The 26,590-nt window shown below is 42.3% G+C and overlaps 1 protein-coding gene across 4 annotated transcripts in view; it reads right to left on the bottom strand.

Moving 5' to 3' along the window:
- Positions 1-26,590, bottom strand: part of PCDH15 (protocadherin related 15) — a gene marked incomplete at both ends in the record, with an annotated part of 369,409 nt that overhangs the window by 69,271 nt on the left and 273,548 nt on the right. For all 4 annotated transcript variants that reach the window (XM_082486051.1, XM_082486048.1, XM_082486050.1 and 1 more), the window contains 4 exons: positions 337-464; positions 11,918-12,058; positions 12,857-12,966; positions 25,545-25,657. In XM_082486051.1, the coding sequence (XP_082342177.1) occupies positions 337-464; positions 11,918-12,058; positions 12,857-12,966; positions 25,545-25,657 (492 nt within the window). The remainder of the gene's footprint in view (positions 1-336; positions 465-11,917; positions 12,059-12,856; positions 12,967-25,544; positions 25,658-26,590) is intronic.

Genomic DNA, 26,590 nt, shown 5'->3' with positions numbered 1-26,590 from the left:
GAAATAAACCCCACAAAACTCTTCAAAGCTCAAAATCAACCTTGCGTCGTAACTGCTGGAATACTGGGCTGATGCATGTCCACCATACGCTCACAAATGGAAACCATCACACTCATATTCATACTCAAACACTGATTTCGTAAGAAGAACCACCCATCCTATGCTCATTATACTCGATTATAAAAAGAAATAACATGGAAATTACTGCCAGTGTCCGAGGAGCTCAGGTAGTTTTAGGAGAAACGCATTTTGTAACCTCCTGTGAAAAATCAAACCAACCAGTAAATATTTTGCTACTGCAAGTGAACGTTGTTTAAAATAAAATTTCATTCTTACCTTAACTTTAAGCACAGAAGAAAACATTTTGGCATCTTCAGACACTCCTCCGATGTACATTTTTTTGGTGAAGACAGGCACATGATCATTTTCATCCTTCACTTCAATAAATACCTTGGCTGTATTACCTAAAAGAGGGAATGAAAAATACACATAGAACATTTGGCAATAAACCTTTAACACCTACTGGAGTTCAAACATTTACAGCCAAAACAGATCATGTAAAATAAGCGCATGGATAACACTGTAAAAATAAATACATTAGAAATAGTAACACATTTGGTACGAAAAGTATGAACTTGAAGGAAGTAAAGAAGTTTCATGTATTCTGTTTTTTGTACTCAGCCTTTATTGTTTCTGCATTTGCCTTTTTTTCTGAATGAATCTTGAGTTGAAATTCATACCTTTATAGAAAACGATTCCCATTATGTGTACACCTCCACTTTGCTATCTGAATTTGCCTGTAAGCAAAAAGCGGCCGTGGCTTTCTTTAGGAAGAAAGATATTTGGGGAAAATATAAGACAAGCCCTGTAACTAATTTTTCAAATAAAGAGAAAAGCACAAGTAAGAGTACTGTACTTCAGTAACACTGACTTTGATCACGTTAAATTAGCACTGTTACCAAGAGGCAGCGAACAGGTGATGTACACTACCAGTTACGTTGCAAACAGCAGCTTGCTTTTTCCACTTCACGTGCAGCTTATGTATTTTAATTATTGGTAACTCCCATGCAAATGCCTAATGGGCGATTCTGCCACGGTGTCTGTACACTCCCAAATGGTGACACCGGCAGAAACAGCCCCTGGATGAACAGCACGATAGTGTACATTGCGGGTCAATGCAGCAGTTTCTGTCCCTGCCTGAGCCACAAAGCACACACACCTGAGAGGTTTCACCGTACCTGCACTAAGCAGCCTCAACGCCGAACCAATCTACTGCGCAAACTGAGCGCGCGCCTAAGGCTGCCTTCATCCCAAACCTGGCCCGGCCTGGCCCATGGGAACTCAAAAAGTACAACTGTATAGCTGTTAATCTGTGTTTTATTAAACGGTTACCGATCCACCCCATTGAACAATAAACATCTCTCTCCTTCTGCAAGGAAAAACCATCTAGCAAAAATTACGGACCTGGCGCAAAAAAGATTCAACTGCGCAGTAATCTGTACCAACATCTGTTTGTCTCTTTCAGAACTGTATAATCCAGACCGATTGCTGGAAATGATGATATCCAGTTCATTAAAACCACATTTTCAAATGATAAATTGCCTCATTTCAGAGTTGCTTTTCCCAACTTGTTTCTGTGCCAGGGTGATTTAGATGTTGCACAGGTGCCCCGCTGATCCGAGCGAGCTTCAAAACGCAGTCTCATTCAGAAAGAGCTCAGTAGCTGTATCTTTAGGGGACCAAAAAATTAAAACCCAGACTAGTTCTTAAAAGTCAAAGGTATTCTATCTGATGGTCCAACTGATGGGAAACAAATGAGGACTTCGTAAACGCAACTGAAATCTGAGAAAAAGATTTTATAAAAAAATACATAAATATGCATTAGTACGGAGAGAATTAAAAAAGGAGAAAGGAATGAAAAAAAAGGGAATTACATTTCCTCAGAGGAATAATCAATTATTCACCTTCCACACTGATCCGTGCAGATATGTTAAACAACTCGTAGGTGCTGTCACTTCATGGGAAAATGACTTTATGACAAGCTCCTTTTTTATGGCCGTGAAAAAAACAAGCCATAAACCAACACCTGAATGGGTGTAACGTGGACATAACGGTCTATTCGTAATCATCTCTAGTTTGCTTATGTTCATTTTAAAAGAACGTTTCTTACCTTGGCTACATTATTTATTTACAGCGAAGAAAAATTTCAGTCAAAGAGGTATTGTGAGGTCCTATGAATAGTCCAACCTCTTGTTAAAGGGGATCCTTAACGTTTCTGGCTGCGCTACTGAGCTACAGTCAGAAACAGCAGCCCTGTTGAGAAAAAATGAGATTCCCAGAGAGGCTTTCTCACTGCAGCTACACCCGTCAGGGAAGAAGGCAATTGAAGCAGGATTACAGGCAAGCCCTGCTGAGCTAATAAACGGGTCTATCGACGGCTGGCACCCGTTGGCTGCTGCAGGGAAGATGCTAATTGTATCACGTTCAGTGCTGGTAGGACCAGGCATTTGCTAAACTGCACTAGCTGTCCCTAATGCAAATGAAACATCTTTCGCGTAGCGCTCGCTATCTTCATCGTTTCAAGCCAGTTTTGGGGAGCTGGCTTAGCCCCGTGCAAAGTTTGCTTTGCAATTTGCTCCAAGACATTCGTTTAGTTCGCTGGTAGTTCTCCAAGCTGCCAAAATGCCGATTCGTTTAGCGATGGTTGAATGCTTTGAAAATGAGAAATGAAAGTTATTGCACTGAGCACAACACAAATTAAATATCCCACGTATACACAGACTAACATTAGCATCGTTAACGTTAAACTAAACATATACCTTCATTTTATCTTACTGCCCGATTTTTATACACTGCTTATATTTCATTCATTCTGGCAGACGGAGGGGAAGGCGGCATCTGTGAACTCCTCACTACCGCGTGGCTTTTTATCTGATTCCAACCTAGAGCTGGCCGCAGTGAGTGACTCCCAGCCCGTTACAGTGCACACCTTGTCCTCACGTGGGCTAAGACTGGAAGAAGTGCACGTTAAAATCCCCCATCAGAAATCGTGCCGTGCGTGTGAAGGTTGTGCCAGACCCTTTGCCATGGGGACGCGTGCCCAGCCGCTCTGCTCGATGCGGATACACCCTGCGCGCGGGGCCCCAGGCCCAGAGACACGGGCTGCGCTGCTCCTGCGCCCACCACCCAACCTGAGCACGTTCCTACGGAGTCTGGTTTAGACTCTGGCATTAGACTCTTTTTTTCCTTCATATTCCAAATTTCTTAATGCTTGTTCTAAATACTGTTTGTGTGTGGCTGTAAGCCTCTTTTTTTGGTACCTAAAGGGAGGCAACAGCATCCACTATATAACGTGCACTGTTAGTTACTCATATTCTCACAGGTAGGGCAGTGAACACCCAATATTCACGTTCACGTTCCAGAGGGGAAATTCTGTACCCTATGTATATAAAACCTTACTCCTTTTGTATTCTAGATCTGCAATCCAGCTCCAATTACATTCTTTTTCATGGATTCCAGGAGCCGGAACCAGAATTACTCTTCCGTGGCACTTCTTGTGAGACTTCCTGCAATCAAAGCATAATTCTTATTACTGTGACTGAGCTACCTAAATAGCTGGCAAGGTAGAAGAAGAGAGCATCTTTCCCTGGACAAAGCAGCACAGGTGACCCAAAAGAGCAGAGCAGAAAGTTGTCTGAGTGCTACAGTTGCCTTCCTTCAGCTATAAGGGAAGCGCTTCTCTGCACACAAGGTATGCAGATAAGATTTGATATGCAAACAGCTTCTTTAGTTTTACTGCACGTTTTTATTGCTAAGACACATTTGTTTTCTGCATTTTTCAACAGCAATTAGTTCAAGAGTCACAAAGGTCCGGTCAGCCTCCTAGAAAACACGCCACAAAGGAAGTTTCTGCACCACAATCCCATGTCCCGTTCGCCTCTGCTCTTCCAGACCCCCCTGAGATGAGCTGCAGACTATACAGTCATCTTCAGGGCTTATAAGAACCAAACACACTGCATGCACTGCTCCAGATAAATAATCACTCCCAAGAGTAGAAGATGAGGCATTTGGATCTTTCAGCTTCTGCGATTTGCTTAAGGAGAGTTAAAACATCCTGAAAGCTGCTTTAAAGGAAACCCGAGAAACTTCTGAAAGACTAATAGATCATGAATGACTAACATAGAAAAAAACAACCCCAAAACCTCTGGGAATCGGATCAGAACCAGCGTCTACTAAGCATTTCCAGAAGTTCTTCCCAAACACGCTTGTTGAAAACTCTTTTCCAGTATCACTGTTTACCGAAGCAGTGCTAATAATGTGCCTGATTCATGTGAGGCTATAAATTTTTCTTGCCAAACTGCAGAAATTAAGCTGAACCTAAAGCAATACTTTTTGAACACTGGGACTGTGTCAACTATGCTTTCAGTGTTACCAGATTGTTTTACATTACGCTTTCACCAATGACACTGCACTTGTCTTCTATAACATGCCAAACCAGCCATGGATACAGCTGCTCTTCATACGTCGGTCAATTTAACATAGAAAAACTGCATCTAGCTTAAGCGGCGACTGTTTGTTCTGCAGTAGGTAACAGCAGATCTTTCTCTTTTAAAAGTTCATTTGAATTAAACTGGGAACGAGAATTATCACCTGATAGGCTTCTATAGCACTTTGCTTTACTACTATCTTACAAGTCTGTCGAGCAGACTTTGTGCTTTGGCAGGTAAAATAAACCGAACTGCAGCTGCACTCTATCTCGCCGTACTAAATTTGGCAGAACCAAATAGGAATCAGCATCGAATATTTTTCAAGGGCATTTTGATCTAAATCAGTATGTGCCCATAAAGCCTGAAGAAGCTCATATGGAGCTGATGGAGAACAGTGCAAAAGAAGCTTCGACGAGACATAAACAGCAACATATTTGAAACAGCAGCGTATTTGGAACAGCACTGATCCAAGGTCTGATTTAAATAAATATAAAACATCTTTTTCTACCGAATAATTAATTGAAAGGGAGCTCACATTTTATGCAGTCTCTCTAAAATACATTGCTTTGTTGCCCATGGAAATTTGAAGTTCGTCACAGTGGCTTTCAGGGGAACTGCCCCAGAGCTGTGTGGCAGAGGAGGCAGATTCGCAGCTCTTCAGGCTCTGCAGCATATTCTGTCCATCTGTCACGTCTCCTGGATTCACGGCCTGGCACGGCAGCCAACTTATTAAACAACAGCAGCACGAACTTTTGCAACGTGTTGGAAACTAAAAATGTACGGCTGCTTGAGAAGTCAGTAACACAGAGACGCAGAACTCGTTTTCATATTTAGCTTAGTAAAACTATCATTCCCAATCGGTATGGAGCAGTTGCAGAATTTTGGTTGCAAAATTAGTTTTATCCCTTTTCCCTTTATGATTCCCAAAGGTTTATTTTGTGATTAGAAAACCGTAACCATTTCAGGAGAGACAGAACTGTTCTCCTTTTACTCTCCAACACCCACAGCAAAGCCCTGCCACACAGCTGGCATTAAAGCAGCAATGTGACAGGAGAAATGACCCTCCTCGGGGCAGTGACTCTGCATATGTCCAGGGAATCGGTATGCACCACTTGTCATAGAATCACAGAATAGTTTAGGTTGGAAGGGACCTTGAAGATCATCGAGTTCCTACCCCCCTGCCCTGGGCAGGGACACCTCCCACCAGCCCAGGTTGCTCCAAGCCCCATCCAACCTGGCCTTGAACACCTCCAGGGATGGGGCAGCCACAACTGCTCTGGGCAACCTGGGCCAGGGGCTCACCGCCCGTTTTGATTTCTCTTAAAAGGCAGCAAAACCACCACATGGCTATGTCATTATTCTCACATCTCTAGGAATGGGAGATACGTGCTTGTTGCTCTTCCTTTCCCTACGCTTTAATTAGAGCTAATCAAGTCAGCAAGAGCACAAGCAAAATTAAAAACAACGATGCAGGAGGGATGACAGTGAGACAATGAACAATGCTAGAAGTTTTGTAATGAAGATGCAGGTGATGAGATCGGGGACGTGTGGGAGAGTTCCACTGCATTTATAAATCCATGACACAAGAAACCCCCCCCTTTTCACCCCTGCCATGAGACCACGACTTACCTGGGAAGCAGAGGTGTCTCACAGACAGTCTTAGAGACAATCAGAACAAGATAAAATCTACAGTAGAGCAACCTGCAGTCAAAAATACTCCCTCTGGCTTCCCTTTCACAACTGATTGAGCAAGGAGCTGTTAACACAGCTAAGGTAACTTCTAATGAAGTCAAACCTTTCACGCAGCACTGTGCCAGCCGGTAACATCTTCGCCTGTAAGGTTTAATTTTTAAACTATCTGTTTAAACTATCCATGTCCATTTGCAGACAGGCACCAGAACAGCCCGGAGGCTACCTTGCTGAGCAGCCACAGAGGACGGGTGATGCTATGCCCAGACGGTAACGATTAGTCAAGATGAGAGAGCATCTTGTCAGCCAGCAATCTGTCGGCAGCAGTTCAGTGAGCGAGCGTGCGGTGGCAGGCTGAAAGGGTCATACGTACAGAGTTGGGGAATGAAAAGATACGCTCTTCTCAGAGGCTGGAAACAGGGAACACTGCAAAACACAAGACTGAATCTTCCACTTCCATACTCGGAGGAATTCAGAGGCCCCTGGTGTTCAAAAGCAAACGTATTCTGACTCTCTTGTAAATATACTCTTCTCTCCAGATCAAAGGGGGAAGTCCTGGTGTCTGCCACCAGGGTACATGTTTCATCTGCCTGCCACAGGTGCGCAGATGACCGCTAATGCTTTGATTCTTAAAACTGGGACTATGTGTACTTTGGTGGTAAACCCTCTCTTCGCCCTTCTTGTCTATACTGCTCCACTGCTCTTTCTTACTGCATTTAGGCAGCACTTCCTCTTCGCGGCTCCCTCCGGTTTCCCGTAAACCCCTCTGCTTCCTCCCATCCCTTCCTCCCTTGCCACAACAAGGTCACTGCTCTGACCGCATTTCCCTGGGTACCAAACCGCTGGACAGTGAGACGCTGATGAAAACCTTGCGAACAGCTGACTGTTCAAATGAGGTAAAAGATGATGTTTCTCCTGTTCTTATTCAAAGAGTACTTCTGGTTTAGTAAATGATTAATTGTACTGATACATTCCCTTCAGCTCACTAATTCACAACTTTTTCTGGGAGGAAGGAGCTGCTCGCTCTGTGATAGATTCCAGAGCTGCACCTTCCAGCTGCAGAATACATCACAGTTTTGGGACATTCCCCTTACATATCAGTTTTTCTTTTTTTCGTCTTACCCATTGAGGGAGAACTGAAAGCTTCTAGCTGGAAGCTAATAATCACAATCCTAATTTGACCTCCAGTATACCACTAGACTACGGTCTATTGTGATAGACAATCTAAGAAGCAAAGAGCTGACAGAAAAAAAAACAGGCTGTTCAATTTAACTGTATTGGAGAAGTCTATTAACACTGAAGGTCTTTCAGGGCTCAGCATCACCAGTTGCTCATTCCTCAAGGCAGAATTCCAACCTTTTAAATCCACTGTCATCAGAAAACCTAACTCTTCTTCTGTTCAAAAGAAGTACAAATGCACTGCAATTTCGTATTTTAAATTTTCAGTTAAAGTAACTCATTTAATGAATTTCCGCTGAAAGTAAGCATGTGATTTTGCATGATTTAGCATCACATTTAGAAACCCAGTTTAAGTCACCAATTTTATGTTCTCATACTCCAAAGGACATCTCAATTTATCTTCTCTACGCATTTATTTATTCAGCTATTCCTATGCTATCAGTTGGCACTATTGCTGAACGACAACCTTAGTTACACTTAATGCAGTACCATCCACTTTTCCACTGCACTGATGAAAACCCAAACTCCTACTTCTATATAGTTATCTTCTATAATACCATACAGTTAAAACCAATTTGGTACCTGGCTTCTGAGTTCCGTAAAATTCAGCACTGTTTTGTGGCTGAGCAGTTCGTCAGTGCTGCGTTATCTAGCTCCAGAAGGGCTCATCACTGCAGCTTCAGAGTAAGCCATCAATTCACTGCCAACAAACTCCAAAACGGTTCACTGATTCAGTGGTATCTAACACCGGAACTGGCAGCGATTCACTGCCATTGAATGTCAGAGCAGTGTATTAATTCAATGTCACATAATTCTAGAGAAGTGCATTCAAAGTCACCTAACTCCAAAGTGGGTCATCATTTCAATGTCACCAAAGTCCACAGTGGTGCATTAATTCTGTCTCATCTCCTTCCACTGTATTTCATCAATTCAGTGCCCCGAAACGCTGAAGTAGTATTTAACCTGATTAAAACTCATCAAGAAAGAAAAAGGTGTCAAGAAAATGGAAAGACATACATCTTACAAACGTAGGCATCAATCCTAGAGGTCAAGGGATTTCCATTACAAAGACATAAGTGATCTAGTCAGCCAGTTACTTGTAAAGCGTTTAAAAAAAAAATACATCTCCCAAATTCTTTAGCTATCCATCCAGCACAGGGCATATTCAAAATCTAATACACGCTGTACACTCATGGATATCCAAATACATAGAGTAAGTGCGTGTCTTCCTTTAAATTGGACCAAATTAAAATTCCAGTCATTACCAAGTATCTCTGAATAAAATAATTCAGCCATCACTTTTAGAACTGTTGCCCCATCGGGAGAACTGGACTAGCCCAGACTATGAGTCAGAACAGTCTGAGGTTGGATTTTCAGACTTGACTCCACTTAAGCACCAAAAAATGCTTTGTGTGTTGGATGGTCACCTGTTTCAACCATCTTACACCATGAAGTCTCAATAAAAACAATTCAGAAGATGGGTAGGACATAAGTAGCCTTTGTGAGCTTTGATTTCTCTAAATTTCTTTCTGACAGAGGCCACTGTGTCCCTAACCCATGAGGTCTGCCCAAAGACCTCTGCTGGAACCTGCAGACTCCCTCATCTGTTCATCCATGTCTGAGAAAGACCTGAAAAAAGCTGTACGCTGCACAGAAGCTTTATCACACAGTCTCACAGAATGGCGGGGGGTTGGTAGGGACCTCTGGAGCTCCCCCAGTGCCACCCCCTGCTAGAGCAGGGGCACCTCCAGCAGTGGCACAGGACACATCCAGGTGGGTTTGGAATGGCTCCAGAGTGGGAGACTCCCTGACCTCTCTGGGCAGCTGTGCCAGTGCTCTGCCGCCCCCACAGGGAAGAATTTCCTCCTCAGGTTAAGATGGAACTTCCTATGTTCAAGTTTGTGCCCATTACCTCTTGTCCTGTCACTGGGCACCACTGAAAAAGGACTGTTCCCATCCCCCTGGCACCCTCTCTTTAAGGATTGATAAGCATTGATAATATCCACCCTCAGTCTTCTCTTCTCCAGACTAAAAAGCCCCACGTCCCTCAGCCTTTCCTCATAAGAGAGATGCTCCAGTCCCCTCATCAACTTTTATCTCTTCACCACGTACGGCCTGACCACATTTTACAGAATCTAACCTTAACTGGACCTCTCCCAGACACAAAGAAATGCACTCAACTGGCAGTAGTGCTCTCCTCTCCCTCTCCAGATACATCATTGATGGTGGCTATAACAGCACACAGAATCTTACGTTGCTGTTAATACAATTCAACTTCTACCCACTGAATAATCCCTACATGTTACACCACACACATGCTCAATTCTTTCTTAAGGAAGAAGAAATATCCATGATAACACATGCTCAATTTCCAAAAATCTTCTGCTGGTTCCGTGGGTAGCATTGGAAAGCCTGAAGAACGCATTTTAACTGCCACAACCTGCAGTGAGGGAAAGACTCTGTCTGTCGTGGAAGAACTTCGTCACCTTTGACAATAACGGGGCGGCAGTTTTGGCTCTCTGCCTGCCAACCTGCCACCTGAAGCGCCCAGAGCGAGTAGCAAAAGCAAAAAAGCTGACACAGCTCACTTCTCCCTGCGGGAAGGGAGACAAAGGGATCACGCTGTGCTCCGAGTCCTAATTTGCCCAGTGCTCTCCGCGCCCGGATACGGGCACAATGAATTATCGCTTACTCAGGGCAGGTGGAAAGGTGACAGTCTAATATCAGTGACAGGTGAAAGAGTGACGGAAGTTTTTTTGCCCCTGGCTTGCCACGCAGACCCGCTTGGGAACAGAGATCTAAACAAACTCCGTGGCAGCACAATCCCTACAGCATCATACTGCCAGCGACGCTTCAAAAGACGCACTTGAACTGAAATTGCTCATTATATTACTGGGGGCTTCCAAAAACTGTAAGAAGGTTTTATTACATACACACTTTGATAAACGCCCAAATCTCACGGATGTTTATGAACATTAGGTGGTGGCATTTTGTTTATGCTATTTTTCCCTGCCCATCTCCCTTGACTGACATGTAACTAAATATTGATTATCTGCATAAAACTGAAGAAGTCTGAAGTAAATCTGAACTCCATTTGTACCTCATGGTTTCAAAATACCAATGTGATGTACTTTTTTGAATGAATTATACACACCCATCAATAAAGTGCAGGCAGCCAGAGCTCGGCCTCCTGGGGAGCCCTCAGCTCCCACAAGGGCAAATACGATGAGACGGTACGGCAGCATCTCTTGGACGGACATTTCTAATTGAAAGAGGCTGAAGTTTTCCCCTCAACCTATTAGTTCACGGGTTTATTTTTTGGTCAGGATGAGCCTGCCTTTTTCCAGCGCTAAAGATTTGCTCTATGATTAACACTGGTGGAAGCGCAGAAGAGAAAAAAGCTCCACCCACCTGCGAGAGATCTGGCCCACAGCTCACAGCGGAATTACTGTGACTGCAGATCAAATGACTTGAAATAATATTTTCATAGCCTTTCAACAAATGTTCAATTCCTCACTGCCCTTTTCTCAGTGCAACAAGTCCACTGCCCTAGACTTGCTTTCATTGCATCCATGATGCTCCTTAGATTGAGCAGAGAAAAACAGACTCGCAGAGACCAAAAATATGGGGGAAAAAAAAAAAAATTGAGACAACAGATGTACTTGTGGTACAAGGTTTGTTTTGTGGTGTTTGTGTTTTTTTTTTGTTTTGTTTTGTTTTTTTAACAAGGGCCCAACTGTGGGTTCAATAGGAAGTAGTACAGGATGGGGCAGGACACTGAGTGAGCCAGATGTTTGAAAGCCAGACTTCCCAGACCTTTTCCTTACAGGAAGGCTGATAAAAACCATCAAAACACCTTTCCAACTACTTTTATTAGGAGAATACCACTATTAAAGTGAAAAAGAAAACCCCCACAATGAGACAGAGCCAAAGCAAACCAGTTTGCAAATAAACGCCTTCCTGCCAAGAGATGCTGCAAAGAACCTTCTCATCTTTGTCAGAGGCGGTCCTCGCCTCCCGTTTGCTCTCAGACAGGGCTGCAATAAACTCCCCGCAGTCCCTCACGGGTGCTGAAGGAGTCTTTTTCTTCCTGTCACCCTCGCTGTGTGTCCACTCCCCATTCCTCTCGGTAGTGTCCCAACACTGCTGCGATGTTGCCAGCCTAGAAGGGACAGAGTCTGTATTTGGGCTGTACAATGTGTTTACGAAAATGTAACCGTGACATTCCATCACAAAAAGCCCCAATTACACTGAAAATGTTCAATTTGTGTCATCAACTCTCTGTTTATACATAAACACGACTTTTGTCTGTTTCAGTGAGACGTACAACCGTGTAACATCGACAGGATTCGTGAAGATTTAGCTCAAGACTGATCCGTGTGTGGAAGGCAAGCATAAAGATCTACAAACGCGCTCTCTGCTGCTCCCATGCCATCATCAACGCCGCATTTCTGCTAACCAACCAAGGTCACTAGCTAGAGTGCAGTTATCAATATCCTCAAAAAAGAACAATATATATTTATATTAAAAAGAGATGTAAGAATCAGGATTTTTAAACTCACTTTTGGAAGGGACGCGCAGATTGGATCGTACCACTTGTAAGGAGTCTGCTTGAACTCGAAGCTCGTAACTTTTCACGCTTTCATAATCCAGAGACTTTTTAACCGAGATCACGCCTGTTCTGTTATTAATAGCAAACACATCTGAAACCCAGCAAAAACAGAAGTAACTTTCTAAGATGCATAAACGCTTCTTTTTTTTTTTTTTTTTTTTTCTAATGCCTAAGTGCTTCTGTTTTGGCAATGACACTATTCTCTGATGCTGTCTTCAGAAAGTTGTTTCCCATCCCTCCCCCTCAGGCCTCTAAAAGCCCACACAACTCCTCTTTGAAGCTGTCTTCAAAGGAGCGCACCAGCTGAATCTGACCTGGTAGGGGCACAACCAACTTGAGGACATGCTGGCAAGAGCAGACAAGACAAACAAACAACCCGCTCTCAGAAAAAGGAGGATGGGACAGGGAATCGTTCCACATCCCTCCAAATAATTTAGTGTAATTTGGCTTCGAGATTTTCAAGGTGGATCACAGAGAGTACCCAAGAAGGAATGATGTTTTGTTTAAATATCAGGTTCTAATCTAATACTTGTGGCTACAGCATGGCAAAGTCTATAATGCCTTAAACCACATTTCTAAGCAAGAAGTACAACTCCTTCAAAGCTATTTACGTTCCCATTTCAGTGTGCCACGGATTCACACCACGTGGCACCAATGTGAATTTTCACATCAGGGAAAATTTCACTGTATTTTAATTTTCATTGTAATTCTGCTAACTACTCTGAACTTTAGCTGATCTCTAAAGGCTTAAGAATGGCAGTCCCTTCTGTCTGTACAGATGAGGTGGGATTTCACCCACCTGCTTTATTTCTAATCGCTATTTCTTGAAGACTTCTGACGCGTGCACTAGGCTCGGCACACCCACTGAGACCAAAACATTAGTACCTACCCTCTTCATTTCCCGAAACAATGGAATATACAATTGTCTGGTTCAAGGCGGCCGCCGTAACAACTGCCACCACGGTTCCTTTTGGTGCGTTTTCGCTCACTGGTGGGGGTCTGCAGAATCGAACAAAAGTACGTGTGTTATCTTCCAGTTGCCTAAACAGCAGATTACTGAAACTTATTCCTTAGGATAGCAGTCTCATCCAGCTATTAGGCTGCCAAAGTGAGATGATCTGTTATTACGGAAAGACATATTAAATACTTCTGCAAATGCAAAAAACCACAAGAAGTCTAACTGACAAGAGGTGACAACATAAAGATATAATGGTTCTTTGATACAAGAAATTGAAAACCAGGGAATAATGAGTAGAAAATAACAGAAACATAAGAACCACCACAGACTGATGAACAGCAAGTAAAATTTAGAACATAATAGCTCTTTTACAATACTCACCTTCACTAAAAAAGCTCATTAATCTATCAGAAATGCATGCAGGAAAATTCATTCACGGGCAAACCTCTATCATTTAAACAGCTAGCACTTTGAAGCCACCTCCATGGGAATTTCTACTCTTCAGAAAGATCGAAATAATTTCTTGCCAACCCATTTTGGTACTAAAAGATGAGATGTTTTTCAGGAAATCAACTGCAACCCAAGTATACATACGCATCTTCTAAGCATTCAGTAAACTGTTAATGAATCACTGAGCACTGATTCATGTAATGAAAGAAAAAGACCACACTAACACATTGGTATCTCATGTCCTCTATACCCTACAAACACCGAAAACTGAGCATCTCATATTCAGCATAGTTTCATCGTGTATGAATAATGAGTTTCCTCCTGAAACACAGCAACTCATTTCAGTCTTTCTCTCCTATTGTTCAAATGGGATCAGAAAACGTGATGAGTAACATTTTGAGATGCTGTTTCCTCAAGGAAACTGTAACTACTTCACAATGAACAAAAGAGCCTGTGCTAATGTATTTAAAGCAGCAATCTAAACAATTCCAACAAGCAGAAGTGAGACTCTCGAGTTAATCTCAAATCAAATGCTCAGATTTCCATCACAGCAAGTAAAGGCTGAATTCATGCTCAAAACTGTTCACGCTAGTGAACAATTAAATTGGTAAGGAAATTTTTGCGCTCATCCATAAATGCAAATACATCTTTGTTAAAACCAGCATTGTCCAGATATTTACCGTTTTAAAAATTACACATGTTCAGTACATAACAAAATAAAAGACAGATGAGGATATGTTGAGATAGGCTCCTAAACCGGAGTAGACTTTACAGAGTATTTCAGTTGTGCACCGATCTTCAAAATTCTGGACAGAATCTACACCTTCTTTCATTTCAGAGAATATTTTATGACTTCCTTCTTTCATCCTCCAGGTATTTTTCAAACACTCCACCCCATACCATGTTTTCCCATTCCAAGGGCAGAAAGTCAGGTTACAATCCTAACTATTGAATGCAAACCTTCCCCATCACGCACCACGAGACCAACAATCTCTCCTTGATCCCTGTCTTGCAAACATTTTCTTTGGGATGAATATTGGTTCGAACATCCTGGAAGTTCTACGTAATGACACTAAATACACAGAATTAAGTTAAAAAAATTCAGCGGGTAAATTAAATTTCAAAAAAAAGAAAGCAAGAAAAAAGAGACCTGGTAGATTTGCTTGCCTTCATGCTTCGTGGCTTTCTGCACCAACCGCCTTCTGCCTACATGAACGTTGGTCAGAAGTTTGCCTATACTTCTGCCTCTTCCCTCGAGTTGCTATTCAGGCTGCCTTCCCCCTGACCCTAGATTCTCTGCCTTTAAATTAAAACGCTATATCTCACTTAGCATGGTGAGGTATCAGTTCTTCTAAGCATTCCTGGGCCTTCCACTGGACAAATAAAGGGAGAAAATACTGTTCCGGGCTGAGCCACACTGGATCACGTAACAGTGACTGCACTGAAACACTGACCTCCCGATTTTTTCACAGAAAAAGATGATGGTAAATTCACTTTTACTCAAACCCACATGCGCAGAGCAGATCACTCTGGCTCCCACCCTTCTGCCTCAAGTGTGCTCACAGCAGTAGAAATGAAAATCATTACTGCTAGCTCATTTATTAAACTGCAAAACTAGTGCTATAAAATGCTTATTAATGTGCATTTTACAAATGCGAAGGTTAATCGTAGAGGTGGGGGGAAAAAAGGCTGCGAAATCTGGAAGCGTTTCAAGCTGTAGCTCTTTTGCTGAGGTCAGAGATGCAGGCCAGCAAGGAAAATAAAGATCCTTTTTATGTTGCATTACATACTATTTTGTTTTCTTTTTATTCCAAGGCACAGAATTTGAACAAAAATCCTCATGACTGTATACGCAAACCCCACACTTCATCTGAAGCACACATTCGGTGAATTCTTTTAATGGAAATGGCCTCGTAACTTCCCCTCTGCCATCACTGAATTCAATGAATTGACAAATCGATATCAATTAGCAAGCGGCTTTCGTGTTTGCTGCGAGAGGCTACCGAGGGAGTGGACAGAAAACCGCCCCAGTAATGGTATTGATTTCATTTCCCTGATTTAACTAAGGTGATGGGGTTCAACAGGAGCAATGCATCAGCTGAATTAAAACATACAGCTGGGCTCTTAAGGACATTTTGCTGAATTGTAGAGAAGTGAACCAGCAAAAGACAAAGGTATTCAGCTGACAATACGCTGTTCTTTATCCTGTACTACAAGTTCTAATACGCTTTCTTTGGGGATAAGTTCATTATTTTCCAATTTTCGAATGACTAAGATGTACAACAGTGCTTTTTTTTTTTTTTTGTAAGTGGTAGACAGACTATTTGAGGCCATTTCAGGGGACAGGCAAGGGCATTTTTATGCAATAATTTTGCATTACGGGATGATAAAGGCTGATTATTTTTGTCAGAAGACGTGACACTAGGAAAGCAGTGCAATCCAGCCCCAGCCACCCAGAGGAGGCTTCGAAAACCGACAGCGTAGCGAAAGGGAAGGGCACCACTGTGATTTCACCACACCATTAGGATTCACAGCGTCTGAAGGTATTTTTGGCTGATAATGTTTGCAACACTTTATTGAGCCTCCAAGTGCAAGTGCCCGTATGGCCATTACCCTGCCAGCCGCAGGCTCTGACCGCATCCGACGGGACATTTCTGCTACCGTCACCTGCGTGGGACTGGCACGCCAATGCCTGACAGTCCAGTGCTGACTTATTTGAAATAACTGTAAATGAAAGGGTTACTTTCTGAGCTTCTCAAGAAAACACCTTCTCAAATATGTATTTTCTAATATTCCACCCCTCCCAACTCTTACGTGCATGGGTACCCATGGACGTACGGTCACTGAAGGCCCCGAGCATTAACGTGATAATCCACTCACACCCCATAAATCTTAGGGTGAAATGGGATAAATGGCAACTAACACATACTTTAGCCACCTCGGCAGCAACTCAGTCTACCCATAGTCTTAATCTTTCCTCCTGAACACTCTCCTTCGTACAACCATCTTTTGACTGTGGCAAAATAAATATATTTCTATACCAGTGTTTCGTTCATTCACATGGTACTTTTCTGTAACCGCCACAGCATTGTGCAATTTAGGTTGGTCAATCTTCACTTTAATGTTTTCACAGAAATAGTAAATGGTATCTTGTCGGCATCCAGGATGGGACAGATACCAGGAGGGGTCCCCAACACACTGGTGCTTTGAAAACCATGTAGGATCCCCAGACTCGATGTGAAGCCACCCAACCCGCCCAAACCCCTCCTGAGAAGCCGTGGTGGGAAAAGACGGCATGAAGGCAGCAAAGCGTCAAAAAGGAGCAGCCTCAACCGCTTTGTGCCGTGCTGAGCTAAGATCGGGATCCGACGGCCTGGGATTTGGATTTGGGAAGAACAAAGTAATTTAAAATTGACAAAATAGATGTTCAATAATAAGTCTTTTGTCCCACTCTTCTGATTTAGTTACCCCTGAGCAAGTTGAAAATTTGTCTGTATTTCTGTGAGGCCCCTACGGCATTGCATATTCCTTCATAATGAAGCCATGCCACAGAACATGTTTCCCCCTCGGGGAAAAAAAAAAGCAACCCCAAACTAGAAGAACAGGAATAAAATAGTTGTTATTTATATGCAAAAACACTGAAAAAGGATACAAATTATAAAAGAACAATATCTCTTAATTATCTCAGTTATCTGTATCTTGATCAGAGGGGGAAACGGAGACTGCACACATATCAAATACACTGCAGAGCAAAACTATTTTTAATGTCCAAAGTGAAATTTTAACTTTTCCTCTCTTCTCTTCTGCTCCTTTTTGTCCCTTTGCTAAACACGTCAGACTCATCCATTTTTCAATTTGCCTGATATCCAATATACTTTAAATTCACCATGAAACTTTTCTATCTCCAAAAGCAGGAACGTGAGATTTAATCAAAAATTAAATTTAAAACCAGCAGACCCAATAATAAATTGGAAAATTGGTTTAGTACTGAAGTTTAATAGTGTGATGTGTATAGGTACTCTGTATTAAGACACTTCAGTCGACTCTGTTTTGTGGATTATATTTTAGTTCATGGAGGTCCATAAGCACACCTCGGAACTTAAGCATTTTTTTTTGTTTGTTTAATTACACTGCCAGGGTTCATAGCTCAACTTGATTAAAATGTCATTTGGACCTCTTCTGGTAAAATCGTCTCCCTGTCTTCTCACGTTACAGCTTCTTAAAGTGTTTTGGCCATAGCTACTTTTAACTCTCAAGGGCATTTGACCTAGAGCTATTCCACTCTCTTCTACCCGAAACCTGTTTCTGAGCGGCGTGCCCGTTCCTCCGCAGACTCTCTTCATCCGGCTCCTTGTGGGAAGTGATTTCATTTGGCTTTTTGTCTGCCTGATGCTTTGCATTAAAGAGAAGCTATGTAAGCCATTAAAACCAACTGAATTTATAATTTTTTTCAGCGGAAAAGTGTAGACAAAGCACTAGACTGCCTAAAATGAGGTGAGCTAAGAGTGAAGTTATGTGGAAAATAAAATAGTTAATAAAAGCTCTACAAACAGAAACACTTAAACTGGTCTGGCTATGCGGCCGCGTTTTTAAAATTGCGAAAAAAATGCACAAGTTTCTAACTAGTGTAGCAAAATAAAAAGTAAAGAAATAGACAAGAAGTAAACATCATGACGGCAGCTCTTTTAATCCTTTCACCAACGCATTTAGACTACTCTTGGCTTCCTCTCCTTGCTCAGAAAAAGAAGGACCGAGCCACATTTTAGAACAATAATTGATCAATTTCTCAAATTTTCAGTTTCCAGTGTGGTCAACTGTAACAATCTGAACAGTTTGACAGAGACAGTGATTCTTTTTTTCTGGAAAAGAATATTTTCTTAATTAGACGTATTTTTCAAGCAGTTTATCTTCAAAGCGTCCTGAAAAGGATCATGTATTCCTTACTGTACTTGATATCCTCACTGTCTGTCTCAATTTTCAAACTGGTTCAAGACATTCTGACCTTTTCATGGTATTTATCTCTAAAACAGATGACAAGAGAGTCTGGACATTGTTACAGTGAGCCCCTGTCATAACCTATTGTCTTTTAAACCAGCTGTCAAATTCTGTTCCCGCGATCACTCTGTCATCAGGCATAATGCATTTGTGTGATCCCTCCAATCTTCCGAAATTAAAGCTAAAGACATGAAGACATGAACATTTCTGTCAGGATTACTACGGAAGCAAAAAAGGAAAACAACAAAAAAAGTCCCATTAAGCACAATGTAGGACACACACACTTGAATCAGTCACACAGATGGGTATCGATAGGATTAATTCGAAGACCAAGTATATCCTGGGAAAAGGATTACCTGAATGGATGCTCTAAATCCACCGTCATTAAATAAAATACTCTTGAGGGACAAAACTAAACCCCTGTGTGCTCCTGTTACAAGAAGGGGGAAAGGACTCCCTGACTGAGCACTACTTACAATGGCAGTGAGCTCTAATAGGAAGGAAAAAAAGAAAACTTAAGTAAACAGACGCTTAAAGGAATACCGCTCACGAGCAGCCTGATGAAAACCCAACTGCATCTGAGGCAGAAGTTTCTATCCTGCCATTTCGGCACATGGTTTAATTTAGGAAGCATCTTGATTCCCTGAATAACACTGTTTTACTTAAAGGAAACAAGTTATGACTTCTCAAATTATTTCTCAAAGCAACATGTCATAGAATCATAGAATTGTCTAGGTTGGAAGAGACCCTTGGGATCATCGAGTCCAACCATCTACCCTACTCTACAAAGTTCTCCCCTACGCCATATCCCCCAACACCACATCTAAAAGTCTCTTAAACACATCCAGGGATGGGGACTCAACCACCTCCCTGGGCAGTCTATTCCAATGCCCGACCACTCTTTCTGTGAAAAATTCTTTCCTAATGTTCAGTCTAAATCTACCCTGTTGGAGCTTGAAGCCATTCCCTCTTGTTCTGTCATTAATTACCTGTGAGAAGAGACCAGCACCAACCTCTCTACAGTGTCCTTTCAAATAGTTGTAGAGAGTCATGAGGTCTCCTCTCAGCCTCCTCCTCCGCACACTAAACAGTCCCAGCTCCTTCAATCGCTCTTCATACGATTTGTTTGCTAGGCCCTTCACCAGCTTCGTTGCCCTCCTCTGCACTCGCTCCAGCACCTCGATATCTCTCTTGTATTGAGGTGCCCAAAACTGGAGACAAATAAGTAAATCCGTGAGCAAATAGCTTTGGAAACCTCACTGTTGCCCACAACCCCAAAACGTTGCCTTCCCCTCCAAATCCCTGATGTACATGGTTTGGGTTTTCCCCCGTCCTTCTCTTGGTTTGAGCAAAGGACATCCTCAGCTGCTGTCCTCGTTTCTGAAGAGAACCTATCATGCCTTCGTTTTTTAAGACACATGTAGATTATCCTGTTCCTCTCCTTGGAATAACACATTTCTCCTAATACTTGTATTTTCCTCTCATGTGTTGTAAAGAAGGATGACTGAATTGGTAGGGTACTCATGATAAGAAAAACTTCTTCGCTTCTTCGAGGCCTCAGACATTCACAACATTGTGGATGCCGTTATGTGCCAAAAGGCACTTTTTTGAAGGAGGCACCGAATGAGAGATTTCAAACATAAAATACTACCCTCAGTGCCTCTGGGCAGGATTCCCCATGCCCTATTTCATAATGAGAATAACTGTTTGACTGAACAGCAGTAAACCACAGAACAGGGAAAAGCCTCTTGGAACAACACTTCCAAGTGACTCCTGATATGCCTCCATAATTTTGTTTTGCTGAAATCCTATGATACGTAGCTATTCGCTTGGATGGTATCTGCCTACAGTGCTGATGGATTTAATTAAGTGGAAAACGTTACACCGTGTCTTCTACTGAGCAAGCGAGAGGTCCGCATGTTGCAAAATCTCACTTCGTAACCAGAACACATTTTCAGAGTAGAGTCTTGTTGCTAGTAGAGAAATAAAATGCCACAATACATTTATGTCAAGTATTATCCTCGAATTTGCAGCTTCACATATTTCCTCGTAAACTGGAAGCAAACTTCAGCTTACCATACAACTGGACACATATTTTCAACCAGGTTGGGGACCTATAATGCAATACTAACAGACGTTAAAAGTTTCCAGTATTTTCCTTTTTTCTGCTATGAAATGGCTGAACACCTGTTTAATGTCCCCACAGGCAATAATTAGGAACCAATGATGCTGCTTTCAGTTAACATTTCATTTCCTCCTACAGCAGGATATTGCTATTAGCAATGACCTTCTAGTTGCAGAGGATGTGATATTTATTAATTAACAAAACAAGAAAAAGATTCCCAGTTCCTTTGAACTTTTACTTTTTTTAAAATGAGAACGTACTCATAAAGAGGACAGGCTTGCTAAAAAGAAAAAAATCTCTTTATATTCATCCGAGGTTCACTTCACATCTGGTCTTCACTCTTCTGTAGCGCTACTAATTATGATCTGTTAATTAAGAAATGAAAGTGCTGCCATTACCTGTTTGGAAGAAATAGAAACTTCTGGATCAATTACTTGTTCTGAAGTTCAATCCAGAGGTGATCTGGGTGGAGCCATCAGGACAAGAGAAATAACAGCTTGGGAAAGCAGCACTCAAAACAGCTGATGTGGTTTTCCCAAGCAAGTGATTTATTGCCAGCGACGGGGCTGTTGCGCCAGCACTGAGCAGAATGAGATCAAAGTCAGCATTAAATACTTTAATAAACTGTGCAAACGGGCCGCAGCCTGTTTTGGGCAGTGATGCAGCAAGTCTCACGTGTCACGTGCCGCCATCCCTTTCTTTACCTCCTTGCTGTGCCCAGCGCCCCCAGGCCCTCGCTCTCCAGGCTGTCACTTTGGCTGGAGAGAGACAGTGGAAGTGGCAGCTCACGCCTTGTCCGTACACCACTGACGACCGCCCCGCGTGTCAGGTTCGGCACATGTGCCTCCTCCTGCTGTCAGCGCTCTGGAGAACCAGCAAAATCTGCCTGACGGCCAAGCACCCTGCAGGGAGATGCGGCGACAAGAGCAACAGCAGTGTCCTTCCCTGGCAGCAAAAGGTCAAGCGGGCTCAGAGGTGGACCAGCCATCTACAATTAAAAGTCTGCACGTTATAGGCCTTTGAGTCTTTTTGATTTTTGCCTCTTCACACTTTGCGTTTTTGTGGAACGAGCAAACAAGGCTTGGTTTGGAAAACACTTGATTTAGCAGGCACCGCTGCTGTCGGCTCTCTCAAAGGCACATTTAATATCCGCGACAAGGATCCAAGTAAAGACAGACCCACATTGCTAATGCAGTTAAACTCTGCAGCTCCAGAACGAAGGTCGGGGCTAGGAGCACAGGAGTCCCTGCGGTACCAGCCGAGGTGTGGTGAAGGCAGTCAGGCTCACATCTAAGGACGCACAGGAGAGAGATCTGTGGGACTTGCGGCGCATCAGTGTCCCCAGAAGATGATCACATGCAACGAGCACTAGGCATGGATCATCTGGCCCTTATTAACTATGTTAACGGCCTGCAAGCCCCTGGGGTGGCATCTTCATAAGCTGCTGGAGCAGATCATGCAGACAGGCTGGCTGATGCTGCTCTGGTTCTAACAGGGTGTGAGCGTGCGGAGGAGGAATGTCCTAAAGCACGCTGCACCCGGGCTGCTGGGCTGCTCGGCCTTGACCTGCTAAGTTCCCACCAGAAGAGTTGTCTGGTTGCAGCAGACAGCTTTCCGATGTACTTTAGCGGTCATCTATCTCAGTCATTAGGAAGGAACTTTATTTTATCACTCACTTGTCATAAAGCAGCTGCTCCGCGTTGTATTTTACCCTTCTCAGAGCTCTTAGCTTCCCTTTGCTGTTTTATATGTATGGCGCAGCAGCATTTAGAAGTCTCCGGCATAATTTACAATCCAAACAAAGAAGGGGGGGGGAGGGGGAGGGAGGATGGGACTAATTAATTTGCCCCAAATTATGGAATAATGCAGAGGGAGAGCCAGTGAATAAAATGCAAATCTCTGACTCTCATCTACTTGACTGCTGCCTCCTCTGGAAGTCACTTTAAGACACGGATAATCATCAATCAAAGCCTCCCTTAGTACGAACAGGACTCCAAGCAGAGACCCTAATGCGCTGGTGTACTTCTGACGGAGCGGGGAGCTGCCAGGCCAACAGCTCAAGGCAGAGCTGCACTTCTATCTCCCTATCTGCCTAACGCGGCTATGCCTTTTTGATCATGCCATCTGGTTGCCTCTCTTCCATTTTTTGGATTTATTTCTGATTTGTAATACATGCCACAACCGCACAGGCAGCTTTATTCCGTAAAACTGTTCAACTGTGACCTTTTTCTAAATACACAGAAATGAAGTTTGTAAAACAGCTAGAAAAAAACTGCTGGAACCATCCAGATTATGATAATTATGTAAGCAAAGATCAATACTAACCCACTGTAAAGCCACTAATTCTCAATCCTTCAGAAATTCTAGTATCCACAACCAACAGTTTATCATTTTGCAAGCAGCACCGCTGCTCTGTGCTGACATTTACCCTAAAGATATACTATGGCAACTGAAAAATAAGGTTATATGAAACCTGCCAGTTTCAGCTTGTGCCACTGTCAAGAAACCAAACATGAAGTGCAGTTTGCGGAGTGTGACAATCCCTGAAAACTTTAGGAATCAAAACTAGTCCTGCTCCAAAACGTTTGAGAGAGTCTCAGAGCTGAAGCAGAAAGTTTTGGAGTTGTTTTCATTTAATTTCTGATGTTGAAGTAAATTAGTAAACTGCCTTGGCTGCCCCCAAAAGATTTTAAGAGTTTTTTCTTACAACGGTGCACATCAAAGAATTTACCAAGCATGGAGTAGCGGTGTTTCTTTGAGAAGAGAAACTAGGCTATTTAGCTAATCCTGAGTTCGCAAGGAGAAGGAGGTAACATGGGTTATTCAGTTGCCATCTAACGGTATTAGGGGATACGAGCCACTTTAAGCCTTCTTCATTGTAGTGAAATGAAATTCCCATCTCCTGGGTAAAACTGGAGCTCAAGGGGGCCTCGGGAAGCACGAACTGAGTTCATTTTTCAGAAAGCAACGCAAACTCTGCCTGTGCTCCTAAACTTTGAAGTCTCTTATCACAATCCTGCAAACAAAGATGCTGTGTTGGCTGATGGGAAAACTGTGAGACACCTCTTTTACATCGCAGAGGTGGACCACACCGTGCTCTGAGTACTCCTGAGGCTGGACTTGGTCTAGCACTGTGGCTGCATTGTAGCCTCTCCCAAATTCATGGACATCCCAGAGCGTGTCACACTGCTAAGGGATCACATTTATTGGCAGATAAGATGCAAGGACAAGATCCTTAAAGGTGAAGGTCATTCCGAATGAAGTTACAAAAGAAAAAGGAAACAAAGTGCGTTACTAAGCGTGCCCCTAGCAGTGACCCCCAGCTGGCTCCTGAGGCTAAGCAAATTAGATTTGTAATTTACCCAATATGTGGAGTATCTTGGAAAGGTCTCATAGTATTGCATTTTCATGTCCTTCTGTTAAACACAGCTATGCATTTTTTCCCTCACAGCTATGCATATAGGACTTGTTCACTTTTTTCTTGAAAATAGTAACATAGAAGGTTAAGCATTACAGAAAGGCTTTAAATATTATTCAGAAACTGCACGCATTCACATGGTATCTGAAATTACAGAAACAAATGCAAACATTTTTATTTAAAGGTCTACCTTTTGCTACATTACTAAACTACACTTCATACATTTGAAGGTATCTAATAAAATATAGGAAGTGGCAGGAATTATCTCTCTCAAGAAAATTCCTTCACCAAAGGATTATCGCTTGCATTATCATTAAATGCAAAACTATAATTTTGCACTACTCTTTTAGATTCCATATTTCTGTTTCAACGTTAAAACCAAAATTAGTATTTTGCCATTTGTCATTTTCTTTAAGGTATTCCTTCAAAGTGCTAACACTCTAATCACAAGGAAAAACAGAATGCGCATCATGAATTTTTGTCTAATCCCTTTACAATAGCTGAGCAAGTCCTCTCATTAAGCTCTACTGAAGCCAATAATGTTTCCTCCAATTTCTCATTTCTTGCAGTACTTAATTATATTCTGACACTGATTATGTTGCTACATTGGAATCAAGAGCACGTATTGCAGCAAGGCTATAAGTTCTTGATATCAGGAGGCTGTATGCATTGATCCTACTACTTCCTATTACTATACAGATGTCAGAAACCATTTATGAACCCATTCTCTGTAACAAAATTTAACAAACTAATCAGCCTGTGCACCACTTTTCTTATTTTTTTACTTAAGAAAACGGGGTTGATTTTATTAAATTCTCAGACGGTAAACTTTATCGGATCATGACTCTGTAGTAATAATAACTATCATCTGCACTTCTAACGTCAAAGAGGTCGAGTCCAAATTCTCTCATGTCCCACGTGAGTGGTGTACGGAATCAAAACACACTCAAGCAGACAGGAGGAAACTTAACCTCGAGCCCCGGTGATCCCAGCCACAATTTCAATGCACAAAATTCTCTCTTTATCCGCCCGATTGACATTTTAAACGGCTTCTGACAGGATAATTTCAAACAAGTCTCTCCTCGCTGTCATTGCCACCTGTAGCCCAGATCTTTTCAGTTGGAGACAACCTGTTAAGACGGTAAAATTGCACCACTACCTGATACGATTAGGGAATGGCTGGCTGCCAAATAACTTGTTGCTAAGAGAAAGAAGCAACTCTAAAGTATTTTGCCACCCTCACTTTGTCAAACAGGAGTGCTGCAAAAAAAGTCCTGCACGTAATTTCACCCAGTCGTGCTTCTGGTGGACTTGAGGACTGACTGTTCTTCTCCTCAGGGCAGCATCCAATTCTACTTCCTAAAGAAGAGCTAACATCAGACAATAGGTTACCAGCTCTAAGTACACAAGGGTTTTGGTGCTTTGGTTCAATCCTTATTTTTGTGTCTTATTTCCTTCTGTGAGCCAAAGCAAACAGCGGAAGGAACAAAAGTTGAGGTATATGCAGGGGAAGCACTTCCACACTGACAACAGAGTATTTTTGTAGCCCACGTATCTCAGACTAGCATTTAAACAGGAACTTATGTCAACTTAAAAATAAGAGTTGTAATGTGAACGAATAAATGCTTTACCTGTATTCATCCTGCGTAAACCGTGGAATTACTGAAGGCTGCAGTACCGTGATTTCTACGGTAGTGGTGTTGAACTTGACAGGATCCCCATCATCATACGCAATGACCACTAGCTATAAACGATACAGAAAATCACTCTCTTAGTTTAGGCAATAGCATTTTTTATGTTGACTTGCAACAATACTTCTTGTATTTTCAGGGTCTAACAAGTCAGGTGAGATTTTCTTTTGCTGCAAATCGTATGTTGTATAAGAACAAAACATGGAGGAAATAGGTGACAGCCATACACAAGTTGAACCATTTGCTAGAAAATTTACAGAAACACGTTAAACTGGAATTCAAATACAAGAGTCTTCTACAGATACCTCTCCCAAACACACTGCCAGCTTCAGGTACGTTTTTCAGGGGATTCCCTTCACATCTAACCACACGCTGTCCTTACTCAGAACTCCAGAATCAGTTTCAACTTCTTTAACAGTATATAATCCAGTTCTACATTTACACAGCTTATATTGAAAAACCACCTATAACTCCCAGTAAAACAAGCAGGAAAAGTGCCAGGTAAGAATGCCGTGTTGCTGACGTTAATATCTAAATAAGAGGTCTGATATGAAAACGAAAAGAATAACATTACCTTCCCCTAAAAATCCTCTTAAGTAAAGAGATCCTCTGCATGCTAAAACATGGACAAGACGAGACGACCTTCTCCAAAGATGGCCTATTATAAATCTTTTGCTTACCTGATCTTTACTCGTGTCTGTTTGTTTATTTAATCTGTGCATTTCTGCTGGGACAAATAGGTCGACCTGTTTTCAGCTTTCATATGAAGGTAAGCTATCTGCTAGCAAAAGAATGAGACACAAGCCCACTGAAGATGGAGTACTGGACAGTTTTCCAGTTTCTCCTTCCTCTAAATTTGTCCTTATTTCAAGAGGTCACTAGATGGAGCAGGTCAGAACCTCATTCTAGCAAAGGGTTTTCAACTCATTTCTGTGAGTCCAAGCTGTTCTCAAAACAGGTCAATGAAGAGACAGCTTAAAAAAAAA

This window comes from Vanellus vanellus (assembly GCF_965231255.1).
Source record: "Vanellus vanellus genome assembly, chromosome: 7".
Taxonomy (NCBI): Eukaryota; Metazoa; Chordata; class Aves; order Charadriiformes; family Charadriidae; genus Vanellus; species Vanellus vanellus.
The sequence above is the reverse complement of the archived record's forward strand: the minus strand, read 5'-3'. Positions and strand labels throughout refer to the sequence as shown.